Source organism: Lepisma saccharinum, chromosome 22 (genome assembly GCF_977018435.1).
Source record: "Lepisma saccharinum chromosome 22, izLepSacc3.1, whole genome shotgun sequence".
Lineage (NCBI taxonomy): Eukaryota > Metazoa > Arthropoda > Insecta > Zygentoma > Lepismatidae > Lepisma > Lepisma saccharinum.
This window is the reverse complement of record NC_139250.1, coordinates 31,119,060-31,142,554: the sequence shown is the minus strand read 5'-3', so window position 1 is coordinate 31,142,554 and position 23,495 is coordinate 31,119,060. Positions and strand designations below refer to the sequence as shown.

Sequence of the window (23,495 nt, the reverse complement as noted above, 5' to 3'; positions counted from 1 at the left end):
TCCCTGTGTTAACGGTGAATACCTCATAGCAGAGGAAGCTTAATCCCTGTGTTAACGGTGGAAGCCCCATAGCACAGGAAGCGAAATCCCTGTGTTAACGGTGCAATCCCCATAGTACAGGAAGCGAAATCCCCGTGTTAAGGGTGGAAGCCCCATAGCACAGGAAGCGAAATCAGTGTGTTAACGGTGGAAGCCCCATAGCACAGGAAGCGAAATCCCTGTGTTAACTGTGAAAGCCCTATAGCAGATTAAGCGAAATCCCTGTGTTAACGGTGGAAGCCCTATATCAGAGGAAGCGAAATCCCTGTGTTAATGGTGGAAGCCCTATAGCACAGGAAGCGAAATCCCTGTGTTAACGGTGGAAGCCCCATAGCAGAGGAAGCGAAATCCCTGTGTTAACGGTGGAAGCCCCATAGCACAGGAAGCGAAATCCCTGTGTTAAGGGTGGAAACCCCATAGCACAGGAAGCGAAATCAGTGTGTTAACGGTGGAATCCCCATAGCACAGGAAGCGAAATTCCTGTGTTAACGGTGGAAGCCCCATAGCACAGGAAGCGAAATCCCTGTGTTAACGGTGCAATCCCCATAGTACAGGAAGCGAAATCCCCGTGTTAAGGGTGGAAGCCCCATAGCACAGGAAGCGAAATCAGTGTGTTAACGGTGGAAGCCCCATAGCACAGGAAGCGAAATCCCTGTGTTAACTGTGAAAGCCCTATAGCAGATTAAGCGAAATCCCTGTGTTAACGGTGGAAGCCCTATATCAGAGGAAGCGAAATCCCTGTGTTAATTGTGGAAGCCCTATAGCACAGGAAGCGAAATTCCTGTGTTAACGGTGGAAGCCCCATAGCACAGGAAGCGAAATCCCTCTTTTAATGGTGGAGGCCCCATAGCACAGGAAGCGAAATCCCTGTGTTAACGGTGGAAGCCCCATAGCAGAGGAAGCGAAATCCCTGTGTTAACGGTGGAAGCGCCATAGCCGATTAAGCCAAATCCCTGTGTTAACGGTGGAAGCCCCATAGCAGAGGAAGCGAAATCCCTGTGTTAACGGTGGAAGCCCCATAGCAGAGGAAGCGAAATCCCTGTGTTAACGGTGGAAGCCCCATAGCAGATTAAGCCAAATCCCTGTGTTAACGGTGGAAGCCCCATAGCAGAGGAAGCGAAATCCCTGTGTTAACGGTGGAAGCCCTATAGCAAAGGAAGCGAAATCCCTGTGTTAACGGTGGAAGCCCCATAGCACAGGAAGCGAAGTGCCTGTGTTAACGGTGGAAGCCCTATAGCAGAGGAAGCGAAACCCCTGTGTTAACGGTGGAAGTCCTATAACAAAGGAAGCGAAATCCCTGTGTTAACGGTGCAAGCCCCATAGCACAGGAAGCGAAATCCCTGTGTTAAGGGTGGAAGCCGTATAGCAGAGGAAGCGATATCCCTGTGTTAACGGTGGAAGCCTTATAGCACAGGAAGCGAAATCCCTGTGTTAACGGTGGAAGCCCTTCAGCAGAGGAAGCGAAATCCCTGTGTTAACGGTGCAAGCCCCATAGCACAGGAAGCGAAATCCCTGTGTTATGGGTGGAAGCCGTATAGCAGAGGAAGCGAAATCCCTGTGTTAACGGTGGAAACCTTATAGCACAGGAAGCGAAATCCCTGTGTTAACGGTGGAAGCCCTACAGCAGAGGAAGCGAAACCCCTGTGTTAACGGTGGAAGCCCCATAGCACAGGCAGCGAAATCCCTGTGTTAACGGTGGAAGCCCTATAGCAGAGGAAGTGAAACCCCTGTGTTAACGGTGCAAGCCCCATAGCACAGGAAGCGAAATCCCTGTGTTAACGGTGGAAGCCCTATAGCAGAGGAAGCGAAATCCCTGTGTTAACGGTGGAAGCCCTACAGCACAGGAAGCGAAATCCCTGTGTTAAGGGTGGAAACCCCATAGCACAGGAAGCGAATCAGTGTGTTAACGGTGGAAGCCCCATAGCACAGGAAGCGAGATCCCTGTGTTAACGGTGGAAGCCCTATAGCAGAGGAAGCGAAACCCCTGTGTTAACGGTGGAAGTCCTATAGCAGAGGAAGCGAAATCCCTGTGTTAACGGTGCAAGCCCCATAGCACAGGAAGCGAAATCCCTGTGTTAAGGGTGGAAGCCGTATAGCAGAGGAAGCGAAAGCCCTGTGTTAATGGTGGAAGCCCTATAGCACAGGAAGCGAAATCCCTGTGTTAACGGTGGAAGCCCTACAGCAGAGGAAGCGAAACCCCTGTGTTAACGGTGGAAGCCCCATAGCACAGGAAGCGAAATCCCTGTGTTAACGGTGGAAGCCCCATAGCACAGGAAGCGAAATCCCTGTTTTAATGGTGGAGGCCCCATAGCACAGGAAGCGATATCCCTGTGTTAACGGTGGAAGCCCTACAGCAGAGGAAGCGAAATCCCTGTGTTAACGGTGGAAGCCCTATAGCAGAGGAAGCGAAATCCCTGTGTTAACGGTGGAAGCCCTATAGCAGAGGAAGCGAAATCCCTGTGTTAACGGTGGAAGCCCTACAGCAGAGGAAGCGAAACCCCTGTGTTAACGGTGGATGCCCCATAGCACAGGAAGCGAAATCCCTGTGCTAAGGGTTGAAACCCCATAGCACCGGAAGCGAATTCCTTGTGCTAACGGTGGAATCCCCATAGCACAGGAAGCGAAATCCCTGTGTTAACGGTGCAAGCCCCATAGCAGAGGAAGCGAAATCCCTGTGTTAACGGTGGAAGCCCTATAGCAGAGGAAGCGAAATCCCTGTGTTAACGGTGGAAGCCCCATAGCACAGGAAGCGAAATCCCTGTGTTAACGGTGCAAGCCCCATAGCACAGGAAGCGAAATCCCTGTGTTAACGGTGGAAGCCCTATAGCAGAGGAAGCGAAATGCCTGGGTTAACGGTGGAATCCCCATAGCACAGGAAGCGAAATCCCTGTGTTAAGGGTGGAAACCCCATAGCACAGGAAGCGAAATTCCTGTGTTAACGGTGGAAGCCCTATAGCAGAGGAAGCGAAATCCCTGTGTTAACGGTGGATGCCCCATAGCACAGGAAGCGAAATCCCTGTGCTAAGGGTTGAAACCCCATAGCACGGGAAGCGAATTCCTTGTGCTAACGGTGGAATCCCCATAGCACAGGAAGCGAAATCCCTGTGTTAACGGTGGAAGCCCTATAGCAGAGGAAGCGAAATCCCTGTGTTAACGGTGGAAGCCCCATAGCACAGGAAGCGAAATCCCTGTGTTAACGGTGGAATCCCCATAGCACAGGAAGCGAAATCCCTGTGTTAACGGTGAATACCTCATAGCAGAGGAAGCTTAATCCCTGTGTTAACGGTGGAAGCCCCATAGCACAGGAAGCGAAATCCCTGTGTTAACGGTGCAATCCCCATAGTACAGGAAGCGAAATCCCCGTGTTAAGGGTGGAAGCCCCATAGCACAGGAAGCGAAATCAGTGTGTTAACGGTGGAAGCCCCATAGCACAGGAAGCGAAATCCCTGTGCTAACTGTGGAAGCCCCATAGCAGATTAAGCGAAATCCCTTTGTTAACGGTGGAAGCCCTATATCAGAGAAAGCGAAATCCCTGTGTTAATGGTGGAAGTCCTATAGCACAGGAAGCGAAATTCCTGTGTTAACGGTGGAAGCCCCATAGCACAGGAAGCGAAATCCCTGTTTTAATGGTGGAGGCCCCATAGCACAGGAAGCGAAATCCCTGTGTTAACGGTGGAAGCCCCATAGCAGAGGAAGCGAAATCCCTGTGTTATCGGTGGAAGCGCCATAGCAGATTAAGCCAAATCCCTGTGTTAACGATGGAAGCCCATAGCAGAGGAAGCGAAATCCCTGTGTTAACGGTAGAAGCCGTATAGTAGAGGAAGCGAAATCCCTGTGTTAACGGTGGAAGCCCCATAGCACAGGAAGCGAAATGCCTGTGTTAACGGTGGAAGCTCTATAGCAGAGGAAGCGAAACCCCTGTGTTAACGGTGGAAGCCCCATAGCACAGGAAGCGAAATCCCTGTGCTAAGGGTTGAAACCCCATAGCACAGGAAGCGAAATCCCTGTTTTAAGGGTGGAAGCCGTATAGCAGAAGAAGCGAAATCCCTGTGTTAACGGTGGAAGCCCAATAGAAGAGGAAGCGAAATCCCTGTGTTAACGGTGGAAGCCCTACAGCAGAGGAAGCGAAACCCCTGTGTTAACGGTGGAAACCCCATAGCACAGGAAGCGAAATCCCTGTGTTAACGGTGGAAGCCCTATAGCAGAGGAAGCGAAATCCCTGTGTTAACGGTGCAAGCCCCATAGCACAGGAAGCGAAATCCCTGTGTTAACGGTGGAAGCCCTATAGCAGAGGAAGCGAAATCCCTGTGTTAACGGTGGAAGCCCCATAGCACAGGAATCGAAATCCCTGTGTTAACGGTGGAAGCCCTATAGCAGAGGAAGCGAAATTCCTGTGTTAACGGTGCAATCCCCATAGTACAGGAAGCGAAATCCCCGTGTTAAGGGTGGAAGCCCCATAGCACAGGAAGCGAAATCAGTGTGTTAACGGTGGAAGCCCCATAGCACAGGAAGCGAAATCCCTGTGTTAACGGTGGAAGCCCCATAGCAGATTAATCGAAATCCCTGTGTTAACGGTGGAAGCCCTATAGCAGAGGAAGCGAAATCCTTGTGTTAATGGTGGAAGCCCTATAGCACAGGAAGCGAAATCCCTGTGTTAACGGTGGAAGCCCCATAGCACAGGAAGCGAAATCCCTGTGTTAACGGTGCAATCCCCATAGTACAGGAAGCGAAATCCCCGTGTTAAGGGTGGAAGCCCCATAGCACAGGAAGCGAAATCAGTGTGTTAACGGTGGAAGCCCCATAGCACAGGAAGCGAAATCCCTGTGTTAACGGTGGAAGCCCCATAGCAGATTAAGCGAAATCCCTGTGTTAACGGTGGAAGCCCTATAGCAGAGGAAGCGAAATCCTTGTGTTAATGGTGGAAGCCCTATAGCACAGGAAGCGAAATCCCTGTGTTAACGGTGGAAGCCCCATAGCACAGGAAGCGAAATCCCTGTGTTAACGGTGGAAGCCCCATAGCACAGGAAGCGAAATCCCTGTTTTAATGGTGGAGGCCCCATAGCACAGGAAGCGATATCCCTGTGTTAACGGTGGAAGCCCTACAGCAGAGGAAGCGAAATCCCTGTGTTAACGGTGGAAGCCCTATAGCAGAGGAAGCGAAATCCCTGTGTTAACGGTGGAAGCCCTATAGCAGAGGAAGCGAAATCCCTGTGTTAACGGTGGAAGCCCTACAGCAGAGGAAGCGAAACCCCTGTGTTAACGGTGGATGCCCCATAGCACAGGAAGCGAAATCCCTGTGCTAAGGGTTGAAACCCCATAGCACCGGAAGCGAATTCCTTGTGCTAACGGTGGAATCCCCATAGCACAGGAAGCGAAATCCCTGTGTTAACGGTGCAAGCCCCATAGCAGAGGAAGCGAAATCCCTGTGTTAACGGTGGAAGCCCTATAGCAGAGGAAGCGAAATCCCTGTGTTAACGGTGGAAGCCCCATAGCACAGGAAGCGAAATCCCTGTGTTAACGGTGCAAGCCCCATAGCACAGGAAGCGAAATCCCTGTGTTAACGGTGGAAGCCCTATAGCAGAGGAAGCGAAATGCCTGGGTTAACGGTGGAATCCCCATAGCACAGGAAGCGAAATCCCTGTGTTAAGGGTGGAAACCCCATAGCACAGGAAGCGAAATTCCTGTGTTAACGGTGGAAGCCCTATAGCAGAGGAAGCGAAATCCCTGTGTTAACGGTGGATGCCCCATAGCACAGGAAGCGAAATCCCTGTGCTAAGGGTTGAAACCCCATAGCACCGGAAGCGAATTCCTTGTGCTAACGGTGGAATCCCCATAGCACAGGAAGCGAAATCCCTGTGTTAACGGTGGAAGCCCTATAGCAGAGGAAGCGAAATCCCTGTGTTAACGGTGGAAGCCCCATAGCACAGGAAGCGAAATCCCTGTGTTAACGGTGGAATCCCCATAGCACAGGAAGCGAAATCCCTGTGTTAACGGTGAATACCTCATAGCAGAGGAAGCTTAATCCCTGTGTTAACGGTGGAAGCCCCATAGCACAGGAAGCGAAATCCCTGTGTTAACGGTGCAATCCCCATAGTACAGGAAGCGAAATCCCCGTGTTAAGGGTGGAAGCCCCATAGCACAGGAAGCGAAATCAGTGTGTTAACGGTGGAAGCCCCATAGCACAGGAAGCGAAATCCCTGTGCTAACTGTGGAAGCCCCATAGCAGATTAAGCGAAATCCCTTTGTTAACGGTGGAAGCCCTATATCAGAGAAAGCGAAATCCCTGTGTTAATGGTGGAAGTCCTATAGCACAGGAAGCGAAATTCCTGTGTTAACGGTGGAAGCCCCATAGCACAGGAAGCGAAATCCCTGTTTTAATGGTGGAGGCCCCATAGCACAGGAAGCGAAATCCCTGTGTTAACGGTGGAAGCCCCATAGCAGAGGAAGCGAAATCCCTGTGTTATCGGTGGAAGCGCCATAGCAGATTAAGCCAAATCCCTGTGTTAACGATGGAAGCCCATAGCAGAGGAAGCGAAATCCCTGTGTTAACGGTAGAAGCCGTATAGTAGAGGAAGCGAAATCCCTGTGTTAACGGTGGAAGCCCCATAGCACAGGAAGCGAAATGCCTGTGTTAACGGTGGAAGCTCTATAGCAGAGGAAGCGAAACCCCTGTGTTAACGGTGGAAGCCCCATAGCACAGGAAGCGAAATCCCTGTGCTAAGGGTTGAAACCCCATAGCACAGGAAGCGAAATCCCTGTTTTAAGGGTGGAAGCCGTATAGCAGAAGAAGCGAAATCCCTGTGTTAACGGTGGAAGCCCAATAGCAGAGGAAGCGAAATCCCTGTGTTAACGGTGGAAGCCCTACAGCAGAGGAAGCGAAACCCCTGTGTTAACGGTGGAAACCCCATAGCACAGGAAGCGAAATCCCTGTGTTAACGGTGGAAGCCCTATAGCAGAGGAAGCGAAATCCCTGTGTTAACGGTGCAAGCCCCATAGCACAGGAAGCGAAATCCCTGTGTTAACGGTGGAAGCCCTATAGCAGAGGAAGCGAAATCCCTGTGTTAACGGTGGAAGCCCCATAGCACAGGAATCGAAATCCCTGTGTTAACGGTGGAAGCCCTATAGCAGAGGAAGCGAAATTCCTGTGTTAACGGTGCAATCCCCATAGTACAGGAAGCGAAATCCCCGTGTTAAGGGTGGAAGCCCCATAGCACAGGAAGCGAAATCAGTGTGTTAACGGTGGAAGCCCCATAGCACAGGAAGCGAAATCCCTGTGTTAACGGTGGAAGCCCCATAGCAGATTAATCGAAATCCCTGTGTTAACGGTGGAAGCCCTATAGCAGAGGAAGCGAAATCCTTGTGTTAATGGTGGAAGCCCTATAGCACAGGAAGCGAAATCCCTGTGTTAACGGTGGAAGCCCCATAGCACAGGAAGCGAAATCCCTGTGTTAACGGTGCAATCCCCATAGTACAGGAAGCGAAATCCCCGTGTTAAGGGTGGAAGCCCCATAGCACAGGAAGCGAAATCAGTGTGTTAACGGTGGAAGCCCCATAGCACAGGAAGCGAAATCCCTGTGTTAACGGTGGAAGCCCCATAGCAGATTAAGCGAAATCCCTGTGTTAACGGTGGAAGCCCTATAGCAGAGGAAGCGAAATCCTTGTGTTAATGGTGGAAGCCCTATAGCACAGGAAGCGAAATCCCTGTGTTAACGGTGGAAGCCCCATAGCACAGGAAGCGAAATCCCTGTGTTAACGGTGGAAGCCCCATAGCACAGGAAGCGAAATCAGTGTGTTAACGGTGGAAGCCGTATAGCACAGGAAGCGAAATCCCTGTGTTAACGGTGGAAGCCCCATAGCACAGGAAACGAAATCCCTGTTTTAATGGTGGAAGCCCCATAGCACAGGAAGCGAAAGCCCTGTGTTAACGGTGGAAGCCCCATAGCAGATTAAGCCAAATCCCTGTGTTAACGGTGGAAGCCCTATAGCAGAGGAAGCGAAATCCCTGTGTTAATGGTGGAAGCCCTATAGCACAGGAAGCGAAATCCCTGTTTCAACGGCGGAAGCTGCGTAGCACAGGAAGCGAAATTCCTGTGTATACTGCGGAAGTCTCGTAGCATGTAGCACAGGAAGCGGCTACATCCCGGTACGGTGTGCAGGCAATTGTAAATGGGATCGGTGATACTGTTTCCTACATGCTGAGGTCGCTAAACCGTTTGACCATCGATGTCTTGCGAATGGAAGTTATCACCAGAGCTAGGATTTTTTGGTGCGCACCTTTTTTTCGTAGTGAAAGTGAGACGTCTCTGGAAGGACTTAGTGTGCGAAATGTTGCCTCAACGTGAGAATGGAGCTAATTTTCCAGCACCTTTTTTGATAACCTTTCCCCTTCTCTCCCTTTTCTGGGACATTTATCTATTTTCCCCCTTTTTCGTGTTCTTAATCGCTTTTCCTCCCCTTATTGTGTTCTTTTACTGGTGTTGTTAAATATATTTCCTCAGCAAATCATTGAATTTTTATTTTCTTTTTTCGCGACACTTTTCTGTTTAAGATGTTTTCACTGAAATGGAATGTATTTAAACTGTGCTTGATTATTACCTATTTGAAATCAACAATGGAAAGACCGCTACTGATATGCACCAAATCGCCGTTATATTTTTAAGATAGAAGGAAGAAGGAAACACAGTTTGGTCTTGGAAGCAGTGAAGCGACAATGTGTTTCTGAAGTGGTAGGTTTCACGTTTCATGTGTGCGCAGTGGGCAGATCTTGTTTGTGGAAGTAAGTTCCTTACCTGCTTTTTCAGTCTGTTAGATCCTGTTAGTGCATGTACTTTACCATGCCGAAAGTGCCCAGATCCCTATTTCTCAGTCTGGTTCAAGAATTTAAGCAGGAGTTTATAGAAAGTGATGGAACTGTTATTCGATGCACGGTTTGTGATACGGGAATCACATTAGATGAAAAACACTAGAGAGATCGCATCCAGCGACATATTTCCAGCTCTAAGCATCAAAAGAACAAGAATCTGCAAGGATGTAAATCTCGGCAGCCTCTCTTACGCAATGCATTTGAGCAGTGTTCTTCCAAGAACCAAAATTTAAAGGATTTTAATGTTGACATGTGTGCATCTTTTACACAGGCGGGGATTCCACTCAACAAGGTGAACCATCCGGCCTTGAAAGGGTTCCTTGAAAAGTACACACGGTTGTCAGTGCCCGATGAGAGTACGTTAAGGAAAAAGTATATTGAACCTGTCTATGATGAAACTGTTCGTAAAATTAAGGTGAAAGTGTCAGATTGTCATTCTGGATGAGACAACAAACTCAATGCAACAATATGTTTTGAACATATTGATTTTCCTCTGACAGGCGAGGAAGTTAAGCCCATGTTACTAAACATGTATGAGTTGTAGAAAACCAATGCCAGTACAGTGATGCAGTCATTTATCAGTAGCGGCTCGTGCCTAAAATAACAGGTGAAGAAGTATATTTATAGGCAATGAAAACAAATAGTAAGTGCCAGTGCCCCCCCCAATTTAAAACGTCTTTTTTGTCTTCATCCGTCCATCTGGAAAATGGTGTCTGCAACAAATTACACACTAAGTCATTTACTGGGTTCATTGTAGAAACCACAGCTCAACACATGAACACAACACACGATAGGAAACGCGAAACACACACGCGGAACAAGATCTCGCGAGAACGCGAAGATTTTGCCACAAGCACTGGATGCGATGTTTTCTCCGACGAGAGAACTGCTTCATCTAGAAGGCGACACCCGTTCAAGGCCAACGCTAGGTGACGTCACCGTTGCCATGACAACCGACTAAGTTTTCCGCAACCTAGCGGTGTTTGTTCTTGGGTTGGGACGAACTCAATACGTGCGTAGCGCCGAGCGGCGTGTTATTTGAGTATTATCGTGTGCGTTCTGCTGGGAAATAGTTTAATTTAACAAGCAAATGAAAAATGTCAATATTAATTTGAAAATTAGGTGAAAACATCTGCACTTGTTGCACTTGGCCAGCCGCCACTGTACATTTATGGATTTCTGTCAAAAACTGTGGCCCGGTGGAATTCAGTTCGAAAAAGTTGTTGTTGTAGTTACTGGCCAGGCTCCCTACATGCTTTCGGCATTTAACCAATTGAAGCCATTGTTCCCTAAGTTAAAGCATGTAACCTGTTTGTCTCATGCCCTTCACAAGGGTTCTGAATCTATTAGGAACGAATACAAATACGAATACAACATTGTTCATATCTGATCTGAAGAAAATATTCTTTAAGGCCCCGAGTCGCATTCTTGCCTGCAGAGAAACTACCTGTCTGCCCCTGCCACATTTCCCCATCATTACTCGCTGGGAATCATGGATTGAGTGTGCTGCATTTCTGTGTGAAAAGTTTGAAAAAAATAAGGAGTTTGTGCTTTCCCTGGTTTCAACCGACGCAGGTGCAATTTCCAAGGCACCAGACAAGATAGATGATTTGCAAAAATAACTATTTTGTGTACATTCCTACAAGTACCTGTCGTCAGCGATCAAAAACTTAGAAGAACAAGGCGTCGAAAAGGAAAAACAATGGGATATCTTTACTACTGTGAGGGGGCAGTTAGATGGTTTTGCCAGAGACAAACTTGAGGCTAGTCTTGACAAGAATCCGGATGTTGTGGAATTTGCCACTTCCACAGAGTTGCCATTCCGAGTGAATACTAACTTTGTCCCACTTGTTTCTGTGGATGTAGAGAGAAGCTTCAGCTTATATAAAGATATTTTATCTCCGAAAAGAAACAAACTCACTTTTAAAAATTTAGAAATGCTTAATGTTGTAAGGTACAACAGCTTTGTGTTTTTTCCCGACTCTGGTGAATAACTGTAACACAACCTATGTGTGTGATGTGTACACAGCTTCGAGTGAATAGCTTAGACTAATAAAATAGGAGGGAAAGTTTTAATAAGTAGTATAATTATCAGCACCTTTTCTTTCTGCCCCAATCAGCACCTTTTTTGCCCCTTTTTGGGTCTTATTTTAGCACCTTTTCCCTTCCTTTTTCCCAGTGAAATTTTCCCCTAAAAATCCTAACTCTGGTTATCACACATCCTCCTTACTCTGCGGACTTAGGCCGTAGCGATAATGGGCTCTTCGGGCCTCTAAAAGAGGCTCTTTTTGGAAAACACTTCGCGGAGCAGGCCCTTCAAGATGCAAACCCGTATGGAGTATTTAATGTATGCCATTTAATGTTTTGAAACGCTGGAAAACTTTTCATACCTGTCTGTTTTTAATTCGGTGCATTAGCCAAAAAAGAAAGGCAAATGAATATCTTATACCCACTCTAATATCTTTCCAGGATCATTTTTGCTACTGAAACAGAGGCTGGTATTCCCAATACAAACAAATGGACCACTTACCTAATTCTCTCAATGGTGGAAACAGCCATATCGGTAAGAATATTTATTGATTTATTAATTTCGTTGCTTCTCTGCCACTTTTGGATAATCGCGAAGTTGAGGATAAGTGATGATAAGATGAAATTGATGAAGCGACACTCACAATGAACACCAATGCCCGGGACCCTTAGCGTCATAGCGTGCTGTGCTAACAACTCCGCCACGATGGTCAACGAAATGTTGTTGGAGTATTAGATGCTACCACCGATGCTTGTATTGTAGTATTGCAATTAAAGTTAAAAGCAGGGTTGTTAAAAGTTCAAGAACCTATAAATTCCAATACGTTCTTTTGGGTTCAGTTGCAGGACCGGAACCTTTTCTTCTCGCACAATTTAAATCCGATCCAAGTTGCGTATTGTTTAATTGAAAAATAGGTTTCTGGATCTTATTTAGATTGAGCCGGAAAAAAGATTCCTGGACCGTATTTAAATTGAGCCGGAAAAAGGTTCCTGGACCGAATTTAAATTCAGTCTGAAAAAAAGGTTCTTGGACCGTATTTAAATTGAGCCGGAAAAAGGTTCCTGGACCGAATTTAAATTCAGTCTGAAAAAGGTTCCTGGACCGTATTTAAATTGAGCTGGAAAATAGGCTCCTGGACCGTATTTAAAATACTCTCCTAAAAAGGTTCGTGGACCGAATTGAAATACTTTACAGATAAAAAGGTTCCTTACGGTCCAGAACCCATTTACTCTTACTGATTTTATCTCCTGGACCGGAATTGAATTTATTTAAAATTCCTGGAATTTTACCAAACCCTGGTTAAAAGTACAACTGTAGAGTTGCAATAGTATGACCCGAATTAACGGGAGAATTCAACACAGCGATAGATATCCACGACAATCACCAGCACAGTCTCTTACAGACAAAGGCTTTAACACGGCGTACAGCTTTGTGGTTATTGTTTACATTCAATTCTCAGAAGTATCTGAATAGTATTTACTGCGTTCCGCAAACTACCAATGTAATCAAATTTCCTTTAGTTTGACTGTTTTGAGTTTATTATTATTTTTGTTTTAAGTCCACTTTATGCGCAGATAGGCTAATCAGGACTTGACCTGCAGTTTGAAGTGGGGTCCGAACCACTATGTGCCTCCGTAGTGGAACACAAGAACCCTTGAATACAAGGCGTTACGTTACCACTATGCCATCGGTGAGCCAATCAAATTTTCTTTAATTTTCTTATACCAGCACTAGCTGTGATGATTCTATGTTTAGAAAATCATATATGTAAATTAAATTATAGATATTAGAAATGATTATTAAAATAAAGAATATGTCTAAATGAGAGTTGACAACAAAATATACAGGGTGTTCATAAAGTCCTGGTACCATTACAAAATACATAGTTCGGAAACTACATGTAATAGAACAATGTTGTTGATTGCAAAATGATTTACTACTCTCCACGTTTATACGCCAACCATAATTTTTTCAACAAGATGGGGCACCCTCTCATTGATCCCAGGATGTTCGAGGTCTTCTGGATAGGCATTTCCCTGGCAGCTGGATAGGCCGTGATGGACCCATTCCCTGGCCACCGTGCTCTCCTGATATCACACCCTTGGATTTACCGCACTCTTGTTGCAGATGTTGCCACTCTTCGAAGAAGAATAACGGAGAGTATCCTAACTGTTACTGGCAGATATGCTGGGGCGTGTAATTGGCAGAATTGGATTACCGCCTTGATGTTCTAAAGGGGCGCACATTGAGGTGTATGGCATGTAAACGTGTAGCTCATTTTGCAATCAACAGCATTGTTCTATTGCATGTAGTTTCCGAGCTATGTTTTTATGTAATGGTACGGGAACTTTATGAACACCCTGTACTTTTTCGCAACACGACTGTAATTCGATAAAAGTCGAAAAAGACAGCGATTAATAAGAACGGACTGTCTCAACTAAATCTCGACGTCTAGCTTTGCATCAATGGTTACAAAACTAAAATTACTCGGTATTTCAGAGAGCCTGCCTCTCTCAACAAAAATATCTTCATTTGTGCAAGGATAAAATCGAAATTCTTGCAAAAGGTGAAAAATCGTCAATGTTCTTTCCTTGGTTTTTATAGGTTCACATTATAATTTAAATACTTCGAGGGCGGGGTGGGGGGAGGGATGCCCCCTGTGGCCCTTCCTCTGGGCACGGGCCTGTACATATCTGTGTGAGTGTATGTGTGTGTGTTTGTATGGCGTGTGACTTCGCAGTCGCAAACTATTTCTTCAGCACCTGTCGTCCGAGAGAAATATACAGGTTGTTCCGTTTGAGTTGTCAGAAAAGTAAACAGTTACATGCAAGAGTTTCTGACATCTCAAACGGATCACCCTGTACTTCTTACTAGCGAAGTTACTGCAACATATACAGAATGTTTTTGTTGTTGTATACACATTCGGAGCCATGTAAGTTCCTCAGAAAAGCAAAACACTACCTTACTTTGTCACACAATAAGCACATTCACACTTCAAATAAGCATTGCATCTGTTCTTTGCATTGGATGTCTTACTAGTGTAACTTTACATGTACATGTTTAACACAACCCAACAAAGCATGTCTTGTCCAGGCAAATAAATCATGAATTTATAAAGGAAACACCCTGTATGTGAAATATTAGTTTTAATTATGTAATTCCAGGTATTGATTCTGGTGTTGGCTGTGGTCATGAAGAAGAGGGTGATGTTTGTGGGGCGACTTTTGAGAGAGGCTGCCAAAATCATCCAATCCATGCCACAAATTCTCCTACAGCCGGCTGCGGTAAGAATTTTGATATGTCTGTTAGTAGAGCCATGACGTAGGAAAAACCTTTGACAAAATTTGAATAGTAAATATAACAACAATAATAATTATTATGGTTATGATTCTTATCATAAAATTATTAGTATTATAAACAAATAATAATAAACAATTTTATTCCTAATTGTATAATAATAATTATTATTATTGCACGGGGGTCAGGTCATTGACAAAACTTCAATAGTAAATACAATAATAATAATAATAATAATAATAATTATCATAGTTATGATTATCATCATATTATAACTATTTTAAACAAATAAAAATAAATACTTTTATTCTTATTTTTAAAATAACAATATTATATCCTTCGGAAAAGTTCTACTTGTTCTATGACTGAGTAAATATACAAAACAACTGTTTTTCATTATTTTTATACAGTTCATACGGTTAGTGTATGAAATACATAGTTATCTACTTTGTTATTAACTTTTACATACCTTGTTCATAGAAGTTAGGGCGAAATTTTAGTCATAAAATTTATATTTGGTGGTCCTTCACATAAAAATCTCATTTATGACAAACTCCTGTATTTTACACTATCTTTTTTCGATCTAATGGCTATTCTGCTCCAATACAAACTAATTTCTCTTTATTTCTGCTATTTACAATAAAAAAAGTAACAAGCCTTGTGCTTTTTTTTCTAACTTGAATTGAACGATGCAAATTTCCAAGTGTGGGGTCGACAGACAGTTCGATCCACTCTCCCGATGGCCATGGATTTAAACCGTGTCCGAATCTGCAGTTACTGCCGCTTATGGCCGCGTGCACCAACGCAGATTATTTCGAAGTTCAGATGAACGAGATCAATTTTAATCCACTCTAAATGAACTTGGTTTAAAGATTTGCATTGCACCAACGTAAAACGACGTTCACAAGATTCCGTTCAACTGATCCGAGATTAATTTGTAAGGTTATACCTGATTTGTTTGGCTAGAACAAATGACAATCAAGAACCCCATAGAGTAATGCGACATGTTAAAGTATCAACATGTAGGAGAAAAAATAATTCGGGCTGCAAACTTCTCTGAATTTGAGAGATGTACTAATCAACCTTGTCAATATGTACAAGGATGTAGTGGAGTGTAAAAAAATAATAATATTGAAAAAGAACTGACGGCACTACACAAAAGGAGAAGGAGAAGGAGAAAGCATGGAACCTTCTTCTACGGGACTTTAATGCCTTACGAAGTGCATTCGATTTTCAGAGAACAGCGTACGCTGAACCTGTCCCGCTCACAATAAAGATATCTTATTATTATTTCTATTATTACTGTACTGTGGAAAGTATTTGAATTTTTCATTTCTTAATTCTTATATATTTATATTGTCGTGTCGTGTAAATAGCCAGTAACATGGATTTTCGTAAATTTATACAATCATATTTCCAACACATTGTAGCAATATCGTAAACATTGCTGTGTTCTAATTTACCTTGCATGTAATATATGACATTTATATGTTTTGTGTTCTGGGATAGAAAGTACAGTATTTAGAAACATTACGACTTTGCACCACAGAACCACAAATTTTTATTATTATCTTGGCAGTTTTTAGTTTACATAGTTCTCGAATTAACAGCATTGTACATCCAACATCTGTAGCGTTTGCACGCCCTCGATATCACTTTATATTTTTATATTAAAAAACAACTGCCTGCAGTCGAAGTGTCAGTATCGTGAACCAGGATCAGACACCAAAACGGTCGCGAATGGCCGATCAGAAGATAAACTCGTTTTGATGTTCCTAGATCGCGATCAAGTGTTGAACCGTCTTTGTGCAATGGAATTTTCCAGTGATCATTTCCCGATCCGAGTTTAAAATTTGATCTTCGTTCGTGCACACGGACGTTAGAGCATCGTTTCACTATGAAATCCCCGTACAGTTAAAGTCCGAATCCGTGGCATAGGGGGAGTTGAAAGTGGAACTCGCTTTAACTCGCTGTAGCTCTACGTTTGGCAGCTATATTGCAACTTTCACTTTGTAGAGGCAACGTTTATTAAATAAATCTAAAACTCTTGAACAATTTTATCGATAAGGCTGTGTTCAGCAAGATGGTAAAAGAAGAAATCGCATGCCACGTTTTCAATTTATGTAGTAAATAAATGGGTAGAGAAAACATTATGATGTTTGTGCATTTATTTCAATAATAATAATAATAATAATAATAAAATCGCCTTTATTGGAGCGGGCGTGTTTCGGCCTCTAGGGCCGTTCTTACAACAGACCCTTGTCTGGAAGATTAGTACAATGGAATAAAGAGTACATTGAGAAAAAAATACATTCAGAAAAAAAAAACATGAAAAGGATTACATATGAATACAAATAAGAATAATTAAATATATAGGTATATACGCTTAGGATATATATCGTCGGATTGGGCACTGGTATTGAAAAAAGGGATTAGTATACAAGGAAACTTACACCAATCTACCATATTTCACTGATCTTCAAATGGCTACTGTACTAACATTTCATTTTTTCTTAGACGTTGTGCAGTGTAGTCATTCTTGGTGTTGTCTGCTTCTACTTCTTCTACTGCATCGAGAGTGCAGGAGAATTTGTTGGTGTAGAGTATGACATGCATCTGAAGCAAAATGATCTTATTCAAGTAAGTACAGACACTTTGTAAGCAATTACTACATTTATTGATTTTAGATGTAAGATCATTGTCGTTTTATCAGTAGCAGGGAACTGTTTAATATTGTAAGCATCACAATTCTAAACTCTGTCCCAGCTAACTATGGAGCAGGCAAACGGAAACAAGTAGTGACGCGAGACGGCTCCACCAATGAACACGTGAGAGGAACGGAATTGCGTGGAGGGGGAAGCGACTGCAGTTACCAGCCTTCCCATCAGCATCTACTGCTTCGCTCTGGCCAATAGATTTCCCTCGCTTCTCTGACGCTATGTGCTGCCTTGCTCCACAGTTAGCTGGGACGGGGTATAGTGTGTTCTGGAAGAAACACAAATCACAAACTGCAATTTCTGTTGAATTTCAGAAAATATTACAAGTACAATTTTATATTGGGCTTATGTAAAGATTCTTAACAGTGACGATCCAACGTATACAGGGTGTTTCCGTGACCGTGTTACAGACTTGCAGGAATGTTGGAGATTGGCCCAAGTAGCAATATGAGATTTCCATGTCCGGAAATGCACCATTAGAAAGTTATGAGACAAGAAGTATTTGGGTCTTCCTATGACAGTGGATTAAGATGCGGCTTGTAGATTTAATACGAACGTTACTGCAGTGTATCATAGCACTGTACAACGAAAAAATTACAGTAATTTCTCAAAATGGCGGCCCTCAGCGTCGATGCGGGTACGACAGCGTCGCAAGAAGCTCTGTCGCATCTGTTCTAACATTTCCAAACCTACGTATTCGGACGATATCAGAGGCAGCAAGGGTTCTTGCCAGGAGGGAGTGTAAGGAGTGTCCCTCGGCTCAGCACACAATCGTCAACCGTTTGAGTGAGGAGCAGGGTGCGAAATCACTGCAGACTGGTGGGGGGGGGGGGGAGGAGCAGACACACACATTCACACACATACAAACTATATATGTATATATGTGTGTGTGTGTGTGTGTGTGTGTGTGTGTGTGTGTGTGTGTGTGTGTGTGATGGTGTGTGTGTGTATATATAATAGGGTCTCTTTAAATATGTAGTGTCAATTATTAAATAATCAAATTATATTATAAAATATACAATATAATATATCGACTGCACTTCATTCAAAATTTGATTGCAAATTGAAGATTTTAATATGCTATGATGATTTGCGTGACTAAGGGGGGGGGAGGGGCAAAAAATTAAGAGATACTAATAAAATAATAGCTTCCTAAATAAAATTCACATGTGTTATTAATATATTTACATACTTTGCGGTAGCTGACGAAAGACGATGAGAAATGGAGAAGAAATAAGAAGTCGCACTAATTTCTGTGTTCTGGGGATTGATGGGCTCAGTGTCTTTAGCGATGAGGCTCTTTGTTGTACGTTATTTTTGTATGTTTTCGATATTATTCCAATAAAGTACGTATATTCGACTCCCAAACTAATTGTTTATGTTTGTTATGAGAACAAAAACTCTCCCCCCGGAAAAGTTTGGTGGGGGGGGAATTTTCAGGACAAAAACGTTGGAAGGGGAAATCCCCTCTGCCCCCCCCCCCCCCCCCGGATTTCGCACTCTGGTGAGGAGGACCAGTTGGCAAGAATCCATGCTATATCGTCAGTACGACCCCAGAGCGGATACGACGGAGCTTCTTGCGACGCTGGGGCAGCCATTGTGAACTATTACTGTAATATTTTCGTTGTAGAGTGTTACGATATACCGTAGTAACGTCCGTATTAAATCTAGAAGCCGCATCTTTCAGTTGTCTTAATCCACTGTCATAGGAAGACCCAAATAGTTTTGGCTCATAACTTTTTAATGGTGCATTATCTCATATTGGCACTTGAGTCAATCTCCATCATCCCTTCAAGTTTGTAACAAGGTCATAGAAACACCCAGTATATTGTATCTGTAGTGTCTGCTATTAAAATAATTAAACTCCGTACCAGCTAACTGTAGACCAGGCGAACGAGAACAAGTCTCTGCGCAAGTAGTGACGCGAGACGGCTCCACCAATGAACAGTGAGGAAAACGGGATTGCGTAATGGGCGACGGGAGTTACCCGATTTCCCAGCTTCTCTCTGTCAGCGTTGCAAACTTTTGAAAAGGATAATACCGAACGCACATGACAAACGGACCGTATTTTTGTCTCAAGGTCCGTACGATTGGTTTAAGAATTTCTTAGGGAAATATTAGGGATAAAACTGCAAGAGAAAATTTTCACAAGCCGTGCATTTAGCGTACGGACTAAGGTCTGGACCGTACGGTTGGCAACACTGCGCTTTCACCACTCGATTTTCCTCCTTCTCCTCTGCCGATATGCGCGGCCCTGCTCTACAGTTAGCTGGGACAGGGGATAATATGAAAACTATCTGCTGTAAATTGCATCTTTTGACTTTCGTGCTTTTTCCAAATAACCTTGAATTATTTAGTTATACAAGTGGCCACATTTGAAAAAAAAAATAGTTCATGTTAAACAAACATTACTACAGAAAGTACTACAAATTAATAAAGTTGTATCACTTTTCAATCCATACTCATCAACAGACTATCAGACCGAGACGACACGATTGAGAAAACGGTCCAGTCCGAGTGACACGAAAACGACAAGTGAAAATTGCAGTTTCGGTACGAAAGGCTTGATTTATTTCTGAAGGTTCGTTTAGTGAAACGTCTCGCTTGTCACTTGTCGCTTCGGTCTGGAATCTGCCATATGTCTACCGGCTGACTATCTCCAGTAATAAAAGGAAAATTATTTGCGCTAAAAACTAGTGTTTCTTTACAGTTCACCCGATGGTACAACTTGTTCGCCTTTTTCTGGTTTCTTCAATTTTTCACTGGCTGTCAGCACATGATCATTGCCGGGGCAGTGTCCAATTGGTATTTCTTAAGGTATGATCTTTCTATTTTTCCTACTGGTTAATTTATTAGACGAAAATGTCTAAATATGGGCCCCCCCTTTTTATGTTGTAATTTTCGGAGGAAAAAAAATAATATATCAAGCACCTGCCTTTAAAATACATATCTATTAAATATATACTTAAATACATATCTATGAAATATATACTTAAATGTAATAGCATGCTAAAGTATAGAAGGTCTCCATTTTTTTGTAAAAAAAAAGCAATTTCCAAAAAATGGTAAAATTATGTATTTCAAAATTGTGGTCTAAATATGGGCTACTAGTGGCAATATCACAAAAAGCAATTAAAATTTAAAAAACAGTCATTTATCGCTAAAACATTATAAAATTCATATTTATGAATAATCTGTTGTTTTGAAAATCACGCGGAATGGGAAAATGTAAATTAAGAAAAACATTCAAATATTTCTTGAAAATGTGATCTCAACATTAGACCTCATGTCATAGGCCATATTTAGACCATCACGCTATTTTCTCCTTCAATTTATTTTCACTCTCTGTGGTACATATTTCACAAACAAACCATGGCATTACAAAAGCCCACATTTGTTTTATGTATCGCTAATATCATAACCTATACAAAGCAGATGAGAATTCAGAAAACGCCGAGTTAAAACATACCTGCAAAAAGGTTTTCGGAGGTCGCAATTCTATAACAGCGTCCAAGGCCGAAACTAACCACCACTTTCTCTTGGCGCCGCAACCTTTGTCCTCCACAGATAACCTGTTCCCATAGCCTCTGCCAGGCTGCAGCACCCGGGAGCGCTGATAACTCCAAAACCCATATTTAAACCTTCGCCCATATTTAGACCTTCTCCTCTAGTAGATCATTACAGTATAAGGTAACTCGCTTCCACTTGTCAGCAAGCGTACGCTGTGAGATTCTCGCCCTCAAACTGCACATCAAGCCCTCGTACCTCACTCACTCTCTCCTTTCCGCCACTCTTACAATGACACAGTATAGTTGAAGTCCTGACTCGAACGCCAGTTCAGTATCTTTGGTATACCTCGAGAGGAAGCCGGCCGAACGCGTATCAGGTTTCGATCCAGCACTTGTTTTTCTGAGAAGCGCTGTTGTCATTATTACCTGCAGTCATGGGCGTATTAAGGGGGGGGGGGTTCAACGGATCCAACTCCCCCCTTTTGGTTCAATAATATTACCTGTCCTATCCGCTTGTTCATAGAAATTTCTTCGGACTTATTTTATTCTCCTAAATTCGAGACGTATAGGACGGGATACGGATGGGAAGGAAATTACGTAATTCCACACACCAGATGGGACTGCAGACTGAATGTCTGCAATTTCCTGATAGTTTCGGAATTTCTGCGATAAGAAACTGCATTGGGGCTGTCAAATCAGTTCTAATTTCTTTCCCTTGAGTCTTCTTAACCCTCGAGTACTCGCGCGGCATCCCGTAACACGGATACTCGCGCGGGTGACAGTTGTCACCCATAATTTATTTTATTTATTTCGAAAAGACTAATTATAGTATGGTGGATTTTTTCTTTTGTTATATTTACAATCTATTCTAGGGACACTTAAAATATTTTTTGAATTATTTTTGTATGAAACAGGTGCTGTAAAGAAAAAAATACCAAATCGTTCTTTAACAAAATTTTGCATGGAAAAAATATCTTAAACTTTAGGCTACCGTAACTTTTTTTAATGCAGGGTAACATTGTAAAACTCCTTGCTCATCTGAAAGACTGCTTTATTGAAAATCCACAAACATATACATTAACATAATTTGGCCTTTGTTACTGGGCAAAATAAATCGCTAAAGCGTACCCTGCATTTTACATATAGAAAGAGTATAGTCACAACAATGTTTGTTACTCGTAATAATTTTTTATGCATATTGTAGGTTGAAAATTTCAATGACAAAGAATTGATGAATGATCACTACAGATATGACGTCCACATTTTTCACAATGTTTTCTGGTTGTTTTGTCTCTCGCCCTCCCACACAGATAGCAGCGACCTATACTGTTACCATGTCTGCGCTCAGGCTGAGGAGTTTCTTCGATTACAAGAAGGGCCTTTCCTCTTCTCTTCAGATGTACAGGAATGAAAGGAAGCTGGATTCGACTTTCAATCAGAGGTTTTATGAGTTCCAACGCCAAACTTTTCAGGAATTCTCGTCTTGCAGGTGGTTTAGCTGCAGGTTTGTTGAACTTGTAAATGATTGAGGCGTTGACCACAAGTTTTGCCCTACAAGTTCTAGGACTTCTCTGATAGGCGCAAGCCGATCAATTTCTCTTCGCTGCTGACGATCTCCGATGTCATCAAAACGAAAACATCGCATGAGGAAATGAAATCTATTCTCACTAACAAGATAACATACTTCCACACCAGTCCCTGCAGAGTTGTCCCACATTGCTTAGTTTTTTTTCCTTTTACTGCCAAAACAGCCAATTAGTAGCAAAATGCCTATGAAAGCACGAATTTCAACAACATTCGTGTGTTAGGCGTCCCTCTCTCGGCTAAAATGCTCCTTTATATGGTGAATATAAATGTTGGTTGATGTAACTATAGTTCCAATAACGTTAAAAAGTACAAAGCAATCAATGCACTGCGTGCTTCCCTACCCTGTCTAGTTGGTCCTGGGAGCCGCAAAATAATGTTGTCAGCTATGGTTCGTACATTTCTGGGCTGAGAGGATAGTTCTTCCACTTCATTACAGTCTTAAACTGGTCTCTTAAAATGTATAAATTTGCAAATGGGATGTCCTCTTCATCACTGGATTCTTCTTCCGCATTTGGCGGCAGGTCATTTTCGGAATTTTTCACTTGGTCCGTTTGTGGCTCATCTGCTTCTTCTGTGTCAAAGAGATCGTCCTGGACATCCAAATGGTCATCTCCACCAACGCCACTACCATTCTCCACAACATCATCCTCATCGGAACTCTCACCAAGCAGTACGTCCAAAATAAGAGTGTTATTACAGAGTCGTGGACGCTTTGGTGCATTCATAACGCCGTTAATCGCGCGGGGGACAAGTGTCACCCAACTGACTTTCGAGCGCAATAACACGGGCCACTACTCACTACAACATAGAAACTCACACTAGTCAGGTTGCTGGAAATGTAGGGGGAAGGTACTGAAGCCCCTATCACTCCCTTCCATCACACTGCTTGGCGGTAACAAAAACAAATGGGCTGGGTGACAATGGTCACCCGCGCGAGTACTGGAGGGTTAAAGAAATTTCGTTTCTAAAAACGCAGTGCAACAAAACTAGGTGAAACATCGTAACATTCTCAAGTTGTTTGACACCGGATGATCAGAAAAGTATCAATACTAAGTAGTGTGACTTCGTGACCCCATACACACAACTTTGTCGGGTCCAGCACCCCCTTGCCGCCGCTCTCCAACAAGCTTCCGGCCAGCAGTGTCCTGGATTTTCACTTATGAAATAAAGCAACCCTAATCATACCAAAAGTTGAACCCTCCCCCTTACGTGAACTATATTGTGGAACGATTCAAGGGAGACTGTAAAAAAAGGTAAAATCTCTCTCCACACATCAGTGTGGACAATTTACAACACAAGGTAACATTCCACACATAGCGGAAATACATGACGTCAGGAGACACAGCATTCTTCGGTACTACCGAGTTCAAGCCCGTCATCGGCTGGCACATACGGAAGTTCTGTCCAAGCAGCTAGGAAGTATTTGCCAGCAGCTTAAAAGAGCTAGGCACTAG

General features: G+C 43.5%; 1 protein-coding gene across 2 annotated transcripts in view; it reads left to right on the top strand.

Annotated features, from left to right (window-relative positions):
- Positions 1-23,495, top strand: part of LOC146004740 (choline transporter-like protein 1) — a 73,499-nt gene that overhangs the window by 34,847 nt on the left and 15,157 nt on the right. For both annotated transcript variants that reach the window (XM_083143704.1, XM_083143705.1), the window contains exons 8-11: positions 11,372-11,465; positions 14,096-14,215; positions 16,746-16,868; positions 19,656-19,762. In XM_083143704.1, coding sequence (XP_082999830.1) covers positions 11,372-11,465; positions 14,096-14,215; positions 16,746-16,868; positions 19,656-19,762 — 444 coding nt within the window. The remainder of the gene's footprint in view (positions 1-11,371; positions 11,466-14,095; positions 14,216-16,745; positions 16,869-19,655; positions 19,763-23,495) is intronic.